Below are 21,235 nucleotides of genomic sequence, written 5' to 3'. Positions count from 1 at the left end.
AAAACATAACAAAACATATAGGATGCAGCTAAAGCAATTCTTAAAAGGAAAATTTTAGCTAGACTGCCTATACTCAAAAAAAGAAGAAACATCTAAAATCGGTAACATATTTTTACACCTTAAGGAACTAGAAAAAGAGCAGACTAAATACAAAGCAGACAGAAGAAAAAAAAGTATTAGAATAGAAAAATAAAATGCAGAATAGAAAAAACAATTTGACCATTTCAAGCTTTCAAAAGATCAACAAAATTTACAAAACTTTAGGTAAACTTACCAAAGAAAAGAAAGAGAGAAGTCTTACATCATGAAAACATAAATATGAATATAACATGGGTACATAACAACTAGCCTTTCAGAAACACAAGCAATTATAAGAGAATATTACAAATAATTGAATACTAACTATATACCTTCAGTGAGATGAAAACCAAATCCTGGAAACACACAAGCTACCAACACTTACTCAAGAAGAAACTTAAAGTAGTGTTAAACACTAACACACTGAAAATTACAAAGCACTGCTAATAGCAAATAAGACATAAATTGATGAAACATCGCATGTTAACGGATTGGGAGACTTGTGGTTACGATGACAATACGACAAAAATGTATCCACAGGTTCAATACAATGCCTATGAAAATTCCATGCCTTTTTTTTTTGCAAGAGTAGAAAACACTAAAAATCATACGAAATTATGAGAGACTGCAAAAAGCCAAAACAACCTTAAAAAGTTGGAGGATTTACACTTCCTGAGTACAAAATTTGCCGAAAAGATACACCAATTTTAAAAGCCTGATAACAGAACAAGGATATACGCATAAATAAATAGAATACAATTGAGAATCTAATGAGAAATACACCCATGTGTCTATGGTCAATAATCATCTGACAAGGGTGCCACGTCTATTCAATGGGAAAAGAATACTCACTTTAACGAATTGTGCTCAGACAACTAGATATCCACAAACAAGAGAATGAAATGGGATTACAAATCATACTTAAACTCAAATTGATCAGGGACCTAAACATAAGAAGTAAAATTATAAAAATATGAGAAAAGATAAGGTTAAATATTCAAGACCTTAAGTTTAGCATATTTTTAGCATGATACCAGAAGCACAAGCAACAAGAAAATAAATAACTGGACCTCATCTAACTTCAAAAGTTTTGTGCTTCAAAGGTCTCAATCAAAAAAGTAAAAAGAGAGGAGAGTGGGAAAGCTGGCAGAACAGAACTCTTTAACAATTGTATCCCCATAGAAACATCAATTTTAATAACTATTCTTACACAAACATACCTTCACAAAAGCTAGTAAAGGCATGTGAGAGATCATAGAACCTGGTTATACAATTTTTGTCTTGTTATAATAAGATTAGAAGAATTGAAGAGGGCAGGAAGGAGAGTTTTTCATTACCTGCATTTCTTATCCCCAACCTCAGACAGCACAGTGCAGGGAGATACACCAAACACCTGGGGAATAAAAAGGGAAGTAAATGTGGGACTTGGTCTTGGTGCCCAACCCTAGGCCCACCACAGAAGAACTGAAAACCAGGCAGCACCCACAACCACTGACTCCAGGCCAGTCCACAAAGACCAAGCCTCCAGATCTACACCAACACTAGGCAGAAACCTGCAGCCCATGCAAAGCAGAATTAATTTGCAGTCATCATCACTGCCACCCACCCAGTGGCCTTAAGCTCTGGAAGGTATCCACTGGCAGGCAGGCCTCAGTGAACATGGGCTTCAGATATGCATCAGTGCTGCACCAGCCCCAGTGGCCACAGGATATCATCTGGGACCCACACCAATTCCACTGGCCATGGGATTACAGCACTGCACAGCACCAGTCGTGGCAGTCCCAGGCTTAGGGCACCACCTAGTGCTGCCCTCACCACAGCAAACTAGAGCTTAGGGACCACACCAGACAACCTGCTCAGAATCTCTAGACAGGCTTACCACTGAAGAATGTTTCAGGACAAAATAAGTCTGCAAAGACTGGAATAAATACCTATTATATTAGATGCATGACTGCAGAAGCAAGAAAAATCAAGAAAGCATACATCACCAAGCAAACAAATGGAGACGCATAAACTACCTCACAAAGAATTTGAAATAACAGTTTTAGGGAAGCTCAGCAAACTTCAAGAAAATACACAGAAACTATTCAAACAAATGACGAAAACAATATGACCAGAATGATAAACTTAGCAAATATTGAAATAACTTAAAAATCAAACAAATTCTAAAGCTGCAAAATATAATAACAAAATGTAAACTGCAGTTGAGACCATCAACAGCAGAATGGATCAAGCCAATGAATCTGTGAACTCATACAGGTTATATGAAAATAGAGAAGAGGAAAGAATGAAAAATAAAGGAAACTTATGAGATTTATGGGACAGCAAAAAAACAGCAAATTTTTGAGTCATTGGAGATAAGGGAGGTGAAATGATAAAGGAGTAGAAAACTTATATAAAGAAATAATAGAAAACTTTTCAAACCTGGAAAAAGATGTAAATAACCAGGTATAGTGAGGTAAAAAGTAACCAATCAGATTCAATCCAAACAAAACTACCCCTAAGACATATTATAATCAAACCATCAAAAATCGGAGGGAAGCTTCTCTGTATTGGTGGCAGGTAGGTAAGGCTTTTCTAGCCCCTTACTTCCACTCTATCCCCTGAGTTCCACCTGCACTGACTCAAGGAAGAGTAAGCATCTAGAGCTAGTGAGAATGGGATGAGCTTACAAAGTCAAGAGAGAAGCCTATTGTTCCTTGCTCACACACAGATTACGTACTGTTACTAAAGGATGGCTGTATTTATTACAGAAGAGAAAGTCTTCTTGTATTATATACGAGCTGAGTTATTGCTTATCTGAGAATTACTAGAAAAGTTTCCACCCAAGACAGGAAAAGAGAATAGAGCCAACATGTTGGGCTTTCCAGAGCAATGAAGAGAAAAGAAAATCTGTTGTGTTAGTATTGCCCCTGACAAACCATACTTCTGTCTTTCCTAGGAAGGTGATACAGCAGTGGAGATTAGCAATACCTGGACAGAGTTGAGCTTCAAAGGACACTGAGAAATGGCTAAAGCAGGTATAAAGAGAGAAGACTGGAACTTTGTCTATGCTTATCATCTAGCTTCAAGGAGAAACACAGTTGGGTTCAGCCATTTTGAAACAATGGTTAGAAACTACTTAATAAAAAGTTCTTAAGCTTTTTATTATTTATTTATTTTTGAGACAGAGTTTGCTCTGTGTCCCAGGCTGGAGTGCAGTGGTGTGATCTCTAGTCACTGCAACCTTCACCTCCCGGGCTCAAGTGATTCTCCCACATCAGCCTCCCAAGTAGCTGGGATTACAGGTACCTACCACCATGCCTGGCTAAGTTTTGTGTTTTCAGTAGAGAAAGGGCTTCACCATGTTGGCCAGGCTGGTTTCAAACTCCTGACCTCAAATGATCCACCAGCCTAGGCCTCTCAAAGTTCTGGGATTACAGGCATGAGCCGCCGCACCCAGCCCTTAAGCTTTTTATGAGCAAATTAATATTTCAAATTAAATTGAACCAAATGGTTTTCTCATAAGATGGAGCAACATTTCTCATGCTGGAAAATGAGATGCTCCTGAAGTCTTTGCGTCTTGGCCCTCTACCATTGTTTTCCACATTGATATTTATGCGTTCTGTTTAGAGACTTGATGCGTTCCCAGAACTTTCTGAAGAGCCCCACCACATCCTTGTTTCTCAGGATGTAGATGAAGGGGCTTAGCATGGGGGCGAATACAGTGCAAAATACAGACATAGCTTGTTTCTGCTCAGGGGTGTGGGAGAAATCCTGTGTCACATATATTAAACACACAGTTCCTAAGTAAAGACCACTGAAAGATGGGAGGAGCAGTTGGCCAAAGCTTTGTTCCTACTTTAGGGGGATTTCATATGAAGGACTGTAGGGAAGATGAGGTATGAGAGGCCGCAAGTCCACAATGAAATGGATAAGAAGTAGAGAGCCACAGGCCAAGACCAAATGGGTAAAAAGTAGAGAGCCTGCATTTGAACCAGGTAGTCTGACTCAGGGTCCACGCATCATCTCAATCATGGATGACTACCACAGACACCTTGTTCCTTTCTTATCCCCATATTCTGGCTTCTCTCTTGCCATATACACCTCCCCTTAGTCTCCACACCTGGGGCCACCTGCCCTCACAATCCTATTCCCGTATCTCACCTTGAATGAAGAGCTAAGCCAGGAAGGAAGCATCTGAAATAATGTTGAAGAAGAAAAGCTGAAGTGAGTGGAGAAGGACATCACTTTGTGTCCTTTACTTTCTCTCGGCCAATGCCTGTCTCCCAGTCTAGACCCTACCTACAGGTGAGGCCTCCAGCGCAGCTCATCTCTGCACTGTCTCCATGTAGAACCGATGTCCCTGTCCCTGCTCAGATTAGATATATGAAATCCCCTAGTTGTAGATTTGGGGGCCTGTGGAAATAAGTCTCTCATAAACTGCTGAAGGGTTCAAATTAACACAGCTTGACATAAGTGGCCTGAAGTGAGCTTCAATTCACACTAAGCCAGGGCCAGATGATTAGTCCCAACAAAATAGTTTGTTTATAATCCCTCTTGTGGACTCCAGAAGAGGAAGACGGCAGATAGGAGGCAGGACTAACTTGCAGCTCCCACTTGGATGGACAGAGCAGCATGTGGAGATTCACATTGTGAACTTTTGCTCCAAGAACTACCATAGGACATACCAGGAAAGCCAAGAGAATCCAAAGACCCTTTGAAGGAGGCAGCAGCCACTGCAGGCTCCGTGCCAAAAACTGAGTGCCAAAATGTGTGAAAGTGTAAAAGGGGGATGGCTCCACCCTCAAACACACATCCTCACTGGGGAACCTGAACGTCCACATGGTGGGAAAAGGATTTAATCTTACGCGGAGCTGAGATGAATTTAGAGAGCCGAGCAAAATATACGAGTAGAGGAAGCAACAAGAAGAGCCCTGTGGGAAGCCATTTCTGACTATGTCTTGCAGAGGTCCTTTGGGAAGGCTGCCGGTGGAATTCGGGAAAGACCACAAGGAGAAGGAAACTTTCAGATCAATTTCATAATAATCTTGACTAATGTGACGTTTCCTGGACAGAACCTGGGGGAGGGGACAAACTGGGAGGGCAGATACAAGCTCAGAAGCTGAGGCAGACAGAGAGGCATGAAACCTAAAAGCCCTGCTTGCTTTCTTCATGAGGGGCTTGTAGCCTGGGGCAAGTTCTCAGCCCTGTTCACCAGCTGCCTGGAAATAAACTCAGTGCTACTGGGGGCACAAGGTGGGAGTAAGACCAGCCTTTTGGGCTGTGTGGGAGCTGGGTGAAGCCTGTAACTGCTGGTTTCCCCCACTTCCCTGGTGACCTGCATGACACAGCAAAGGCAGTCATAATCCCCCTGGAAACATAACTCCATCAGTCTGAGGACCACACTCCAAATCCACACAGCAGCCACAGCAAGCCCTGACCAATGAGACCCTCAGTTCAGACACCCTAGTTCCACACAGCAGCCACACAGCAAACCCTGCCCAAGGAGTCTGAGCTCAGACATGCCTAACTCTGCCCCCACCTCCTGGCCTTTCTCTACCCACCCTGGGAGCCAAAGACAAAGGACATAATCTCATGGGAGCTCTGAGGCCTGGCCCATTGCCTGAGAAATCTGGATACTTATCCAGGTAACCCTAAAGCAAGCTTGAAAGAATCAACTGCTGGCTGGGGACCAACCAGCACACTTATGAAAAATACAGCCAGGGACCCTCAGAGTCCACCTTCACTCCCATGCTCCCTCCACCGCTGCATGTGCTGGTATCCATGGCTGAGAGACTGGAAGACAGATAACACCACAAGGCTCTTTGCAGACACTCTCCAGTACCAGCCCAGAGCACAGTGGCTTTGCTGCATAGTTGGATGCGGAAGAGAAATAACAATCCCTGCACTTTGGTTCCCAGGAAGCCCCATCCGTAGAAGAAGGGGAAGAGCACCACATCAACAGAGCACCCCATGGGACAAAAGAATCTCAACAGCAGCCCTTTAGCCCCAGAACTTCCCTCTCACATAGTCTACCCAAATGAGAAAGACCCAGAAAAACCATTCTGACAATATGACAAAACAAGGTTTTCTGACACCCCCAAAAGATCACACTAGCTCACCAGCAATGGATCCAAACCAAGGAGAAATCCCTGAATTGCCAGAGAAAGGATTCATAAGGTCAATTATTAAACTATTGAAAGAAGCACCAGAGAAAGGTGAATACCAACTTAAAGAAAATTTTTAAAATGTCACAAGACATGGATGGAAAAATCTCCAGAGAAATAAATAAAACACAATCACAACTTCTAGAAATCAATGACATGCTGAGAAAAATGCAAAACTTTGTGTACTTCTTTAGATATATTTATAACAATCCAATGATGCATGGCATCAGGATAAATTCAGAAATAATTACCAAACAAGATTCCATATGGTAGAGATGAGAAATTAGATTTTGCCTATGTTCAAGTGGGAAAATACCCATTTCAAACCCGCAAGATTATAGAAGAAATGAAAAATTTTAACTTTAAGCTGCTGAGGGAAGCTTGAAAAGAATTAAGTCTGACATTTGATATTCTTTATAACCATATTATTAATTACTCAGATGGTACTTAGGAATGAAGGGAAGTCATTAATCTACAAAAACCCGAAGTACAAGGAAACAGTTAAAGGGGTTTTTTTTTTTTTTTAAGACTGAGTCTCACTGTCGTCCAGGCTGGAGTGCAGTGGAACGATCTCATTGCAACCTCCACCTCCCTGGTTCAAGCAATTCTCCTGCCTCAGCCTCCCAAGTAGCTGGGACTACAGATGTGCACCTCCACGCCCTGTTAATTTTTGTATTTTTAGTAGAGACAGGGTTTCACCATGTTGGCCAGGCTGGTGTGGAACTCCTGACCTCAAGTGATCTGCCTGCCATGTCCTCCCAAAGTGCTGGGATTACAGCCGTGAGCCACCAATCCCCACTGATTGGGTTAATTCAATTGCTTTGTTTTCAAGCTCTGAACTTTTTTTTTTTTTTTATGCCAGTACCATCCTGTTTCAATGTTTAATAGCTTTGTAGTATATCAGGTGGTATGATGCCTACAGATCCATTCATTTTTCTCAGAATAGCTTTGGATATTTGGAGTCTTTTTTGCTTCCATATGAACTTTAGGATTGTTTTATTCTATTTCTGGGAAGAATGTCTTTTGTATTTGGATAGTGATTGCTTTAATTCTCTAGCTCTCTTTTGGTAGATGGACATTTTAAAGATATCAGTTCTTCTAATCTATGAACATGCGGAATCTTTCCATTTGTTTGCTATCTCTTCAATTTCTTTCATTAGAGTTCTATAGTTTTTCTTGTAGAGATCTTTCACTTCTTTGGCTAAATTTATTCCTAGTTATTTTGTATTTACTTCAGCTTTTGTAAATGGGATTGCCTTCTCTTTCAGATTGTACACTGGCATATATAAATATATAGGCATATATAAATACTACTTATTTTGTATGTTGATTTTGTATCTTGCAAATTTACTGAATTCATTTATCAATTCTAACAGTTTTTGCTGGTGTCTTTAGGATTTTTTTTATATATGACCATGTCATCTGTAAACAGGGAAAATTTGACTTCCTCCTTTCTAATTTGGAGGCTTTTGTTTCTTTCTTTTACGTAATTGCTCTAAGACCAGACACAGCTTCTGTCTCTCTTTTTTCTCTCCTGAATTCATGGGAATTCAGGATGTTATTTTTGTTTTTGAATAGTTTCCAGTTGTACTTTTGTGGGTATGGATGAATGATGCCAGAGGATCTTCTATTCATCTATCTTGTTGCTGTAACTCCTCTGAGTCTTTCTTGACTTTTTAAAAATACAATTTGCTGTTAGAGTATAGAAACTCTAATTTGTATACATTGATTTTATATCCTGAAACTTTCCTGAATTAGGGAATAGTTTTTGTTGAAGTCTTTAGGTTTTTTATATGTAATATTACTTTATTAGCAAACAGAAACCATGTCACTTCTTCCTTTCCTATTTACATTTGTATTTATTTTTCTTCCCTAATTGTTTTAGCTGGGACTTCCAGTACTATGTTACATAAAAGTGGCAAGAGTGACCATCCTGGTCTTTTGCTGGATCTTAGAGAAAAAGCTTTCAACCTTTCATCGTTAAGTATTATGTCAACTGTAGGTTTATCATATATGGCCTTTATTATGTTGAGATACATTTCTTGTATACCTAATTTGTTGAGAGTTTTGGAATTTTGTCAAATGCTTTTCTTCATCTACTTAAATAATCATACAATTTTATCATTCTGTTAATGTGCTATGTGATGTTTATTAATTTGCCTCTGTTGAAGCATCCTTGCATCCCTGGGATGAATCCCATTTCATCATGGTGAATGCTTTTTGAAATGTGCTTTTAAATTCAGTTTGCTAGCATTTTTTGAGGAATTGTAGATTCATGTTCCCAAAGGATATTGACCTGCAGTTCCTTTTTTTGTTCCTGTGTCCTTCTCTGGCTTTGGTATTAGGGTAATTCTAGCCTTGTAAAATGAATTTGGAAGTATTCCCACTTCGGTCCTTTGGAAGTGTTTGAGAAGAATTGGTATTAGTTCTTTAAATTTTTGATAGAATTTTGCAATGAGTCCATATTGTCCTGGGCTGCTTTTTATCTTTTTGGCGGGAGACTTTTATTACTACTTCATTGCATTATTCATTATTATTGGTTTGCTTAGATTTACTATTTATAATTCAATCTTGATAGGTTTTACATATGAATTTATATCTTCCAGTTTATCTCATTTTTGGCATGGAATTATACTTTCATAATCTTTTGTATTTCTGTAGCATCAGTTGTAACGTTTCCTTTTAAAATTTCTAATTTACTTGAAACTTCTGTTAGTTTTGTTTTTTCACAACACAACTCTTATCTGATGTTTCGCATTGTTTTTATCATTTATTTTGTTTCTTCTCTGATCATTATTATCTACTAATTTTGGGTTTGTTCTTTTTTTCTAGTTAATTGAGGTACAATATTACACCTTTTCTTATTTGAGGTCTTTATTGATGTAGCCCTTCATTGCTATAAACTTCCTCTTTGAACTGCTTTTGCTGTGTCCTGTAGGTTTTGCTATGTTGAGTTTTCCATTTTCACTTGTCTCAAGCAACTTTTTATTTTCCCTTTTAATTTTTTCATTGACCCACCTATTGTTTAGGAGCATACTGTTTAATCACCATTTATTTGTAAACTATCGGAATTCTTTTATTCATTTACAGTTTAAACTGCTGTGATCAGAAAAGATGCTTGATATTTTGATCTTAAGTCTTTTCTACCGTCAAACATGTGATCTAACCTAGAAAATGTTTCATGTGCAATCAAGTATAATGTGTATTCTCCAGCTACTGAATAAAATGTTTTGCATATGCTTTTTAGGTCCATTGCCCTAGAGTGCAATTTCAAGCTGTTATTTCATTTTTGACTTCCTGTCTGGATAATCTTTCCATTGCTGAAAGTGGGGTGTTGAAGTTTCTTAGTATTATTTTGTTGCTATCTCTCCCCTTAGATCTATTAATAGTTACTTTATATATTTAGGTGCTCTAATGTTTAGTGCATATATAGTCACAATTACTATATACTTTTGGTTGAATTTTTTTTAATCATTATATATGATCTTGTTTCTTTCTGCAGTTCTGGACTTAAGTCTATTTTCTCCTATATAAGCATAGCTACTCCTGCTCTTTCCTGGTTACGACTTGCATGGGATATCCTTTTCAACCACTTCACTTCGTCTGCATATGTCCTTGCAGGTTAAAGTAACCTGTTGTCGGTGGCATTTTTTATTCATTCTGCCACCGGATGTCTCTTGATTGGATAATTTAACACATTCACATTCAAGATAATTTTCGATACATAGGGACTTAATACTACAATTTTGTTAATTGTATTCTAGTTGTTTTATAGAGAGTTCATTCTTTTCTTTCATTCTTACTATCTTCGTTTATGGTTAAGTGATGTTTTTTTCTAGTGGTATGTGTTGATTCTTTTTAAAAAATTTTGTATATCTACTACAGGTTTTTGCTTTGTAGTTACCACGAGACTTACCAAAAATATTATAACAGGTTATTTTACGTGGCTAACAACTTAGAGCACAATAAAACTCTACAAAAATCATTTTTCATGAAATTTTGCTATATTTTATTTCCTGTTACAAAGAAGTTTTAAAGATAACCATCAAATATGTCTAATTATAATCCAGCAAATTGAGAGTTGACACATGCTCTTTAATTCATACAAAGTTAGAGTATGCGTTTTATACTGAGTTCAGAAAAAATACTGAAAACTAGTTCTCTCATGTTTTTTTCCAAAACACTACAGAATCTTTATGTTAGAATCATAAAATAATTGGGTGTGGTGAGAGAAAAGAGAACTCTGGACTTTTGAAACCACCTGATTATTCACAAGTTGGACATAGTCAATTAGGAAATTATAGGCGTGCAGCTACCACATTTGTGCTTTTATGTAACAGGTTCAGCAGGCCCCACGTCAAATGTCCTCCTATCAGCCTATTCTGGGGTAAAGGCATGGTCGACTCCACTTAGATCAACATCATTTAGATCACCGTTCTCATTTACCTGGTCTCTATGCTTTTGGTCTTACACATCTCCAACTGCTTACCACACAAATAACATTTCTAAAATACAAATCTGATCATTTTACTATTGTTTGTAAAATCCTGGGCCAGGCAATGACAAGAAATAAGCCTAAGATGAAATAAGAAACAAGGGTCTACTGGGCATTGATCTCTCTTGCTTGGTCAGCCCTGCCTTTGCTCATGCTGTGCCTTTTCCCTTGCAGCGTCTCTCTGAGCAAGTTACCCTGAGCAAGTTACTCTGAGCAAGTTACCCAGATGTCACAGATAGAATTAGTGTGTCCTTATGAGCTGTATCCTTCATACATGAGTATCAAAACAATTTATTTTGTTACATTTGTTTGTATAAACAACTACATGTATTTTTCAAATTCCTTGGAAAAAGTAGCCATGTGCTATTCAGAATTTAATCTTATTTAGCTATTTTTAATATTACAATATAGCACAAAATGTTTGTTGAATAAATGAAGGATTGAATGATGTCATCCCCCTGCTTGTTTAAGTTACATGTTTGAAATCTCAGCTCAGGAATCACCCTGGGCAGGTAACCTTCCTTAAAACTCCTTCCACTCAGGTGTAATATTTTTTCTGCAGTCCCTTATGTGGTCCTACATCCTCAATACACCACATGGCACTATTTCAGAGAGGTAAATCTGGCAGATGCCATCAGAATTGGCCCATGCAGAAAAAGGTATCCCTCAATAAAGAAGGGGCGATGACTGGATTTTCTCAGTAATGATTAGACATAATGAAATGAGCATGATTTCTAAGATGTCACACTGCCACCAAGCAGAAAGGAGAATATTTTCAAAAAGGGAGAAAAGTCTGGTATTTAATTATTTGTAAATGATTTCAACTTCACAAAAAATTATCATTAAAAAATAGTATAATTAATACCTACATACCCTTTACCCATACTCACCTGTGACACCAACATTTTACTCAGTTTATTTCATTGCCCCTCTCTGTCTCTCCCTCCCTCTTTCCCTCTCATCATTTGAAAACCTCATGACCTTTTTGTCTCTAAACATTATTTCCTAAGGTTAAGAATATTTTTCCACAAAATTAGAGAGCAGTTATCAACTTCCAAAAATGTTACATTAGTACAACCCAATTGTATAAGAATTTTGGATGGACAAAGACTGTAAAATAGAGTTTCCACACAGTGAAAGAATTCCTCAAAATGAGATGAATATGAGATGAGACATCATTATATGAGAGTCTAAGGAATAACGGATAAAATCCTAAGTATCTGATGGGTAGAGAAAAGGAAAATAAATCTTTATACCCAAATTTCCTACTTTATAATTTCCTAAAGGACGAATCTCACAGTTAACATTTTCTTCAGAGCCCCCATGACATCCTTATTCCTAAGACTATAGATTAAAGGGTTCAGCACCGGAGTGAGGATGGTATAGAAGACAGATACCATCATGTCCTTCTCAGGGGTGTGGTAGGAGCTGGGGAGCATGTAGGTGTAGACGGCAGCCCCATAGAAGAGGATGACCACCGTCAGGTGGGAGGAGCAGGTGGCAAAGGCCTTTTTCCGGCCCTCTGCTGAGTTCATCCTGTGGATGGTGAGGAGGATGAGTAAATAGGAGCTTGTAATGATCATCACAGGGATGAGGAGCATGAGGACACAGCATAGGTACATGAGTGTCTCTTAGAGTGAGGTGTCCGAGCAGGACAGGATCGTTACAGCAGGGACTTCACAGAAGAAATGATGAATCTCCAGGGATCTGCAGAAGGGGGAGCTCATGGTGATGGGAGTGAGCATGAAGCCATCCACTGAGCCCAGGAACCAGCAGCCTGATGCCAGGAAGAGACACACCCTACGGCTCATGAGGACAGGGTAACGGAGAGGATGGCAGATGGCCACGTAGCGGTCATAGGCCATGGCAGCTAGAAGGAAAAATTCTGAACCTACTAGTGTCACATAGAGGAACATCTGCATCCCACACTCAGGGGCTGAGATCTTATTCACACCCATGACCTGGTCCAGGATCATCTTGGGCACAGTAACAGAAATGTACACCATGTCCATGAGAGACAATTGACTGATGAAAAAGTACATGGGGGTGTGGAGGTGGCTGTCAGAGTGTATCAGAAGGATCAGGACAGCATTTCCAGACAATGCCATCAGGAAAACCACAAAGATGACCACACAAAGTAGTGCTGGATGTTTGGGTTGTGTGAAGAGTCCCATCAGGATGAAATCTGACCGTCCAGTGTGGTTGGCCATCCTGGTGATGTTGGCCATGAGGTTTCACCTAGGCCACACCAAGGAGAGTTTTGGAGTTAGTGTAACGCGTCCCTTTGAAATGAGTGTTTAGTGAGTACTCACGTTTGTGTGTGCTGATTGTGCTAACCTCAGTAAGTCCCGTGGGTCTGGGGATTTGAGTATATAAATGACATATAACAAATTTACGAAACAAAGTAAGAATTCACAACTATAGGCCAAAAGAATTGGTAACTGATAGTAAGGTTGTCACGGTTCAAATTCATAAACTTTCCTGATGATAATGTCATTTATCGACAAGTACTGAAAATTTGCAGAACCACCCTCCTCTGCTAACACAAATAGTGACTCAATGAAAGAAAGATAAACTCCTTATTGTAGTGTTTTTGTCATAGACAGCTGAATTGAATTAACATCGCTGGTTTAAGAAACAATAGGCATCTTCAAAATACTCAGAGGTATATGTGATATAAGAAAGACTTAGCAAATAACTAAAGTGTAACTTGGAAAAAAATTATACCAGATGTTTGAACCTCCTCCTCCCATAGGATCAGGCCATGCTGTGAGGCTCTGTGATTGCATGGAGCGAGCCTCACATTCTCATGAGCAGGGAAGGGTCCTCACACACCACTGACCCTTTAGACATCGAGAGACGTGAAGTAAGGAGCACACACACAGACTCCAGCTATAGGTCCACCTGTTTCTCTATCTGCCATTCCTTTCTCCAGTCTACATCAAAAAGGATAAAAATCATCTTTGAGCTCAGGTGTGGTGAGGGTAAAATGAGGAAATGTAATGAAAGTGCTTAGAACAATACAGTTTCCAATGAATAAACACATATACTCTTAGTGTAGATGTTAACTCTTTAAGAAGAGATTGTTGCTACTATTATTATTATATAAGATACATTACTTCCATTCTCCAGATTCAGTACCTATTCATACATTTAAGTTGACTTTCAAAATAAAAATGGCAGGTCTGCAAAATAAATAAAGCATATGACCCACTTTAAAAAAAATTTTGAATTTTATATTTGTGTGTTTATGTGTAAATACTCTGGTTTTATATAAATATATATATTTATATAAACATAAACAGGTGAATATATAACTATATTCTACATTTCTTATTTTAACCCTGGTTATGCAGAGCTATTTGGAGAATCCCATGTCCTTCCTGTCTGGTATGTGGTGCTCCAACCTTATCTCCTTAAAGCTCCTCTCATTTTAAAGCTCACTAAATCTCAGCGAGGAGGAGCTAGAATTTGGAGGGTCACTGCTATTTATCAGACAAGGCTTTAGTTGTTTTTGCAAACCTCATGTGCTTTATTACCTGCCACAATCAATCTTTCACACAAACTGAGAAGCAGGGAGGAAAATCAACCACCACTGAGGCATCTCTGACTTCAACTCACTGTTTCTTTCTCTACCGTGACACTCACAGCCTGTCTGTGTTATATGCTGACGATGAATCGCCTCTGACTTCAACTCACTGTTTCCTTCTCTACCATGATACTCACAGCCTCTGTGTTTGATTCATCTTCTGTATATAAGAAAAATTGAACTTCAGTGCACTTAAAGAGGTCACAGTCAGTCTATTCAGGGAACAACAATTATGTAAATGTGATTTGAAGTTGAATTTTTAAATAGTTACAAAATAAATAAGGGCAATAGACAAAATATATCTGGCCTTTCTGAAATAATCCATAATAGCTGTTTCCACACTTTCTCTGAAAGAAATTAAAACTTTCCAACTTTTCAACTTCTGACATATTAAATGTTAAATTTTGATAACCCTTGCCAAGAATAAGGACATAATAACTCCTCTTTCTGGGAAGACTTTAGCTGTGATTATGGTGCAGGGACATTTTAGAATGAATTTACAAGTTTCAAATATATTTTGTATTCTTATAATTACAAAAAGTATTTAAGACATTCAACTCACCAAAAGTTCCAATATTCTGGGATGCTTCGGTGCTTTAATATAAATATCCAGCAAATCTGAGACACATTTTATGTACATATGTATATATATGGATAGATAGATAGATAGATAAACATGTATCAAACACTACCCCCACTGGCAAATGGTGGCTGAGATGTGTGTACAATTTAAAAACATTCCAATAAACTGCAAAACACACCTGCTGTTCTCATCCAAATTTGTGGCCAAAGTGAAGCAAGGACCAGAGGAGCGACCAGCACATATGAAGACCTAAAAGGTGTTTGCTCAGTAAGTTGAGGGGGAGCAGGTGGTCAGGGAGATGCAGGGTTTGCTAAGCAAATCTCTGCTGCTCTTCAGTAAATTGAGGGGGAGCAGGCGGAGCAGGGGGAGCAGGAGGGCAGGGAGATGCGGGGTTTGCTAAGAAATCTCTGCTGCCTTCAGTCAATTGAGGAGGAGCAGGAGGGCAGGGAGATGCGGGGTTTGCTAAGAAATCTCTGCTGCCTTCAGTAAATTGAGGGGGAGCAGGAGGGCAGGGAGATGTGGGGTTTGCTAAGCAAATCTCGGCTGCTCTTCAGTAAATGGCCATCACTATCATTAAGCCACTATCAACAGCTCAACCAGGACACGGGACAGATAAGGGAACACTATCCACACACAGTGACCGGCCCCCTGTTCATTCTTCTCCTTCTGTATCCACTTGTTTGACTTTCATGTAAATTGCTTAATGCATGTTTAACTTGGGGATTTATTATAAGTATAAATGGAGTCATATCAAATCTTTATTTGAAGCATATATCATCCCAGTAGTTGTTCTAATACTAATACTAAAATTAATACTTTACATTTCTTCTTTCCCAAGAGCCTATGAGTTACTTCCTCATATTATTTTCTCTTTTTACATATTAAAAAATGCAAGTTCTCAAGGTACCTGCCTAATATCACACACCTAACCTGAGATAGAACTCATGTCTCAGCCCGAGAGTCCAAGAGTGGGAGCCAGAGCATGTAACTCTGCCTGATTCCTCCCAGGGACACCATCCTCCCTCTGCAGTCTACACTTTGGGTTTAGGCCACCCTCTGTGGGTTTCATCAAGGAAACATAAAATGATTGACACATTGTTTCTAGTGTTTTGTAACCCTCAGAAATCATCCCCACTCAAAAGAAAATCAGTCACTTTTCCTCTACAAAACTTCAGTCACAGAAAAATAAATGCATCATTGTATGAAAATCCAAAAATATAGAATATATAGTATGTCCATAAATAATTGGAAATTAAAAATCCATTTACCATTATGTCACAGTAAATAACTGTTATATAGAAGTTATAAGAAAGAATAACGTTTGCTTTTCTCCATTAAAAACATAATAAAGAAAAAAATGAGGAAATGCTGTGAAGAATAGAACATTTCAGAAGCAGAACAATTCGAGAGCAGTGATGACCCTTTTGTTCCTACTAGTACCTCCTGACTGTCTGGCCGAACTCACCATCAGATGATGTCTTGAACCTCACCTAGACGGGCTGGTGGTGTGTGGCCAGGTTAAGAGCACCACGAGGAGTAAGAAAGTGACGTGCCTGGTTTTACCATGTCCACTAGGGGAGGAGTTGAAAGCTTTCTGTTGATACATCACCTCTGGGAGTTGAAGAAGAATGCAATTAAAAGAGCTAAAGAAGTCAGTAGGTATCTCTCCTGAACAATTCTGGTTTTCTTCTAATGGCTTTGAAATTTTTACCTCTGTTATTAAATACAAACTCTTAAGCAACATTAATAATAGTAATCTCAAATCTCATCATCAAAATCTTATCTATGAAATATAGGAGTTAGTTCATATACAGCCTTAGCCTTTACCGCGTTACAAAATATATTCCATATATGTGTGTGATCTTCATTTAATCTTCAAGTAAATTTTATAAGATTTTGTTATTTTTATTCTAACATTTCACAGGTATAGAATCTGAAACTCAGAGGTCAACTGATGTGTCAAAGATACCTCCACAAATCAGTACCTTGATCAAAACTAAAATTGAAGACATCTTCACATCTTCATCTTTCTCCCTCTTCATTAGGACTGATTGTAGTCTGTTTCCCTCTCACTCACTTGCAATCTATATTGCTTTAGTGTTGCATTTGATTTTTATCTTTGTTTTTGTTTTAAATACTGACATTAAAGTTATAGAAAAATCTGAAAAACTGGTTGAATTAAAATTTTAAAATTGACTCTAATGTAATAAACCAGACAAAAATGATACTTTAAATGTTGTATCTTCCCTTTAAACTACAAATATTTATTGAGTGTATACCATGTATTAGGCTGTTGGAATAAAACAGGGAAGAAGACAGAAGAAACCGCACCACCATCTTGGATCTTGCAGCCAAGTTCCTCTGAACTTTTGTCTATAGGTGCACTCTGGAAACAGGTTGACCATTTTCCTACGTCATGGAGGTCTTTTCGTGACCACCTTTGTCTAGACGGTGTCCTGTTTTTAGGTGCACATTTGAGGGCTGGAGTCTCCTCTGACCCGCAGTGCTGCAGCCTGCACATGGTTGTCCTGACTCCTTTGCTACTTCACTTTTCGTGAGGCTCTGAGAGTGCAGGCCCTTGTGGGTGGACACTGCGGGGTGAGGGGAAGAAGGAAACTCTACTTTTTTCCCTGTTTCTGATGAGGGTGCTGGTCAGCAGCTATAAGCAACAGGGACCATGGGGGGCCTCAGGCTTCAGCACCTGAGAGGCAGTTTCAGTCGTATTGGCAAGATGTAGGCATCTGGGTTGCTGTACATCACCAGGGCAGGGTTCTCTCAGCAGCCCTGGAGTGCAGAGTCCCCACCAGCTCAGCAGCGAGGGGCACATGGGGCTCCAGTGGTGAGGAGTCTTGGTCCTTGGATGACAACACTCCCCTGCCCACTTCTCCAGCCTTCCCTATAGCCCTTTGCCACCTCTAACCAATCTTGTGTTACATCTCTTCAGTTTGCAATATGTAGTGTTTGTATATGACTGGACAGTATCTACTGGAGTTACTGTCTGTCAAAGTAATTATATCACAATTGCAATCTTCTCCTAATAGTGAATAGTGACATTGTATTAAACATTTCAACATTATAAATTATGCGGAAATAAAACTAATTATACAAAAAACACTCTGAATATAAGTTTTTCCCTAAGACAATCTACCATTTGATATACAGTGTTTCAAACTTAATACACAACATTGAATTACATTTCCAATAGCCTCTTCAAATTTTGCTGCAGAAGTAAACTTCACTTGCACCAGCTCCGAATTGTGTCTCTCTTCCTTCTTGGTCAATTTCATAGGTGTATCATTATTTAACTTGTCTTTTTTGATTAATATGTTTATATAACTTTTCATGTTTATCCACGTAACTACTGCTTTTGTGAATCGTGTTTCCTTTTCACATTTTTTTCATTGAAATGTTTTCTTTATAAATATAAATGTGTTTTTGGTATGAAAATAGTAACTGGCCAGGTGCGGTGGCTCACACCTGTAATCTCAGCACTTTGAGAGGCCGAGGTGGGTGGATCACCTGGGGTCAGGGGTTCGAGACCAGCCTGGCCAGTATGGTGAAACCCCATCTCTACTAAAACTACAAAACTAGCTGGCATGGTAGCACGTGCCTGTAATCCAAGCTACTTGGGAGGCTGAGACAGGAGAATCAGTTGAACCCAGGAGGCAGAAGTTGCAGTGAGCCGAGATCACGCTATTGCACTCCAGCCTGGACAAAAAGAGCGAAACTCTGTCTCAAAAAGAAGAAAAGAAAAATGAAGAAAAATAGTAACTCTTTGTGAATAGTATCAACTAAAATATTTTTATTTCAGTTTTCATTCTGATATTTTGTTTCATCAGAATTTTTTAAAGTATTTTGTTTAATTATTAACTTTAATAATTTCGTTAACTATTTTGGGCTTACAAAGTCTTTACACATTTGGGGATTATGTAAAGCATCTACCTTTACATTTTTAATGAGTTTCAGAGGTTTTTTGGTACCTTTGAGTTATAATACAAAAATAATTTATTTGGGTGTGATATGCAGTGAATTGCTAACATTATTGCTTTTAAGTAAAGATTAAATTCCAATGTTGAATGATATTTTCTTTTATTCATTAATTTCAAAAATAATTACTGTTTGTTCCAGGCACTATCTAGGTTTATGATGTTTAAAACAAAGATTCTTCCCACACAGCATTTATATACTAGTGGTAAATACAGGCAATAAACTAATAAATATGTAATGAAAAGTATTAATAATCACAGTAAATAAAAAATAAAGGCACAGAGATGAGATAGGAGTGATTAGTGAATCTATTTAACACAGGCTAGTTAGGAGCCCTTTATTTAGAAGGGGAAATTTCATCAGATCCACAAATGAAACAATGGAGTCCGTCGTAAACAACACGGCAGAGATGCTTTAAGCAGAGGAAACAGAGAAAGTTAAAGGCTGTGAGACTGAAAGTAACTTGTAACGTTTGAACAGCAGCAAGAAAATCTGTGGTCCCAGATTGAGGTGAGAAAGTTGGCAAAACTTAGAAAATGGGGTTAGAAATGGAGCCAAGAACAGGTCCTATAATATCATGATGGTCCTTGGAAAGACCAGGGACAGGCAGAGGTGTATTTAAGAAAGGGAAGACAAAAGTATACATGACACTCAAGAGAGTGAATGTGCATTTAGAAAAAGAAAGGAAGTCTCAACCAATGTTTGGCCCCTGTCTTCTAAGAAGTCTTCAGGAAGTTCACCAGGCATGCTCACATAGTCTCTTCTGACTGCTGCCTGGCTTCCCCTCCCCACACCACCATACAACTCCCAGCAACTGACAGCACTCGGAGAATCTCCAGAGAGTGAAGGGCCCCAAAGCTTTGACTCTCCTTGCTTCTCGGTAAATCCCACTCTGAGACATCACTGGAGGATGGATAGAGAGGAAAGACATATGGAACAGGTATATGAGTATCACTGAGAAGGCTTGAGCGAGAATGCAGGAAACGGTTTGAGCTAGTCCTGATGAGAGATATGATGTCTGGGCAAGGGATTTGGTGGAGGAGGAGAAGTTGGATTGCTATTTATACACACAGGAATTTTGGGGCTGGGCAGGTTGGCATGGAACGCTGAAACTGAAGTTTGGGACTCCAGTTGCCCAGCACACATCTACATGAAGATTATGCAAGTTTAGCGCATACACGAATCCAGAGTTCATAAGAGAAGGCAGTCCTGAAATCATGGGTTTGAGAACCAGTGTGTATGGAGGAAACAATGGGATTGCACAAGGAACGAGGGTCAACATCTTATACCAGAAGCCAGTGCAGGGGAGGCTAAGTTTCCACATTATCTCTTCTTTTCCATTGGTCTTTCACTGAATTCCTTTAAAATATCTTGTTTTATTGGGTGTTCCCTCATGATAATTTTAAACATCTAGTGAAACAATTCTTGTCTTCCTGTATGTTCATGTTCAAAATAGTCAAGTTTTTAAGTTTGTTTTTCCTTTCAATTGATCTATTTTGGCTAGGTTCAAAAGATCTAACTAATTGTATTGATTAGAATACAATGAAATATATTTGGGAAGAATCAATATTGTTAAAATGTTGCAGATTTTTATAGAGAAGCATGATAGGTCTCACAGGTATTCAAATGGTTAGAGGTCAAGTCTGGATTTTAAAATAATTTTAATAAAATTCTTCCACAATAATTATTGAGATTATTCTGAGATATTTTTATTAGACTTTTTTGAAGAGAATATTTTTTCATTTAAAAATACTTAATAAGTATTAACTGACAGAAAAGCTATTGATATATATTTTTTTTTGACAGTAATATTTACTTTGGAAACCTTGCTTAGGGCTAAGTTCTACCTTTTTCTACATTTTTAAAATCTGCTACTAATTACAACATTGTAGTAACATCTATTGCATTTGAATGTTTTATTAGATATGTAGCTCTGTTTTATGCATTAATGCAGTATATTATTTTCTAAAAACTATGAGATTTACTTCTGAAAATTAAAAAAAAATCCCTTTCATTTAATTAACTAGTGCTTCACCATCAAGAAATATACTGGGTGTTGATTTCATATGCTTTTCCTAAAAATAGATAAGTATAAAAATGAAATTAGGCAAAATCATTATCTTTATATATGTAAGTTATATTATAACTGATCTCAGTAATATCTATAGTTTATACTATGTTTTTGTCTTAAAATTTTGTTTGTTGCTTTTATAAACATTTTCTCTGATATCAGTTATATATATATAACTGAGAAAATATAATAAAATTTTAAGAATTAAACAAATACAAGGATATAAAACATGTCAAAAATTTTGTAAATAATCCTGAAGGCACCATCAGAGATATAAAGAAAT

At 38.2% G+C, this 21,235-nt stretch overlaps 1 protein-coding gene across 1 annotated transcript; it reads right to left on the bottom strand.

The window, feature by feature from the left end:
• Positions 1-12,002: 12,002 nt before the first annotated feature.
• LOC100446383 (olfactory receptor 2T29) lies at positions 12,003-12,950 on the bottom strand. The gene is given in 1 exon segment (XM_024232030.2): positions 12,003-12,950. A coding segment is annotated over 1 exon segment (948 nt).
• Between the last annotated feature and the right edge of the window lie 8,285 nt (positions 12,951-21,235).

This window comes from Pongo abelii, chromosome 1 (genome assembly GCF_028885655.2).
Source record: "Pongo abelii isolate AG06213 chromosome 1, NHGRI_mPonAbe1-v2.0_pri, whole genome shotgun sequence".
Lineage (NCBI taxonomy): Eukaryota > Metazoa > Chordata > Mammalia > Primates > Hominidae > Pongo > Pongo abelii.
Note: the sequence above shows the minus strand (reverse complement) of the source record. Positions and strands in the feature narration are given on the sequence as shown.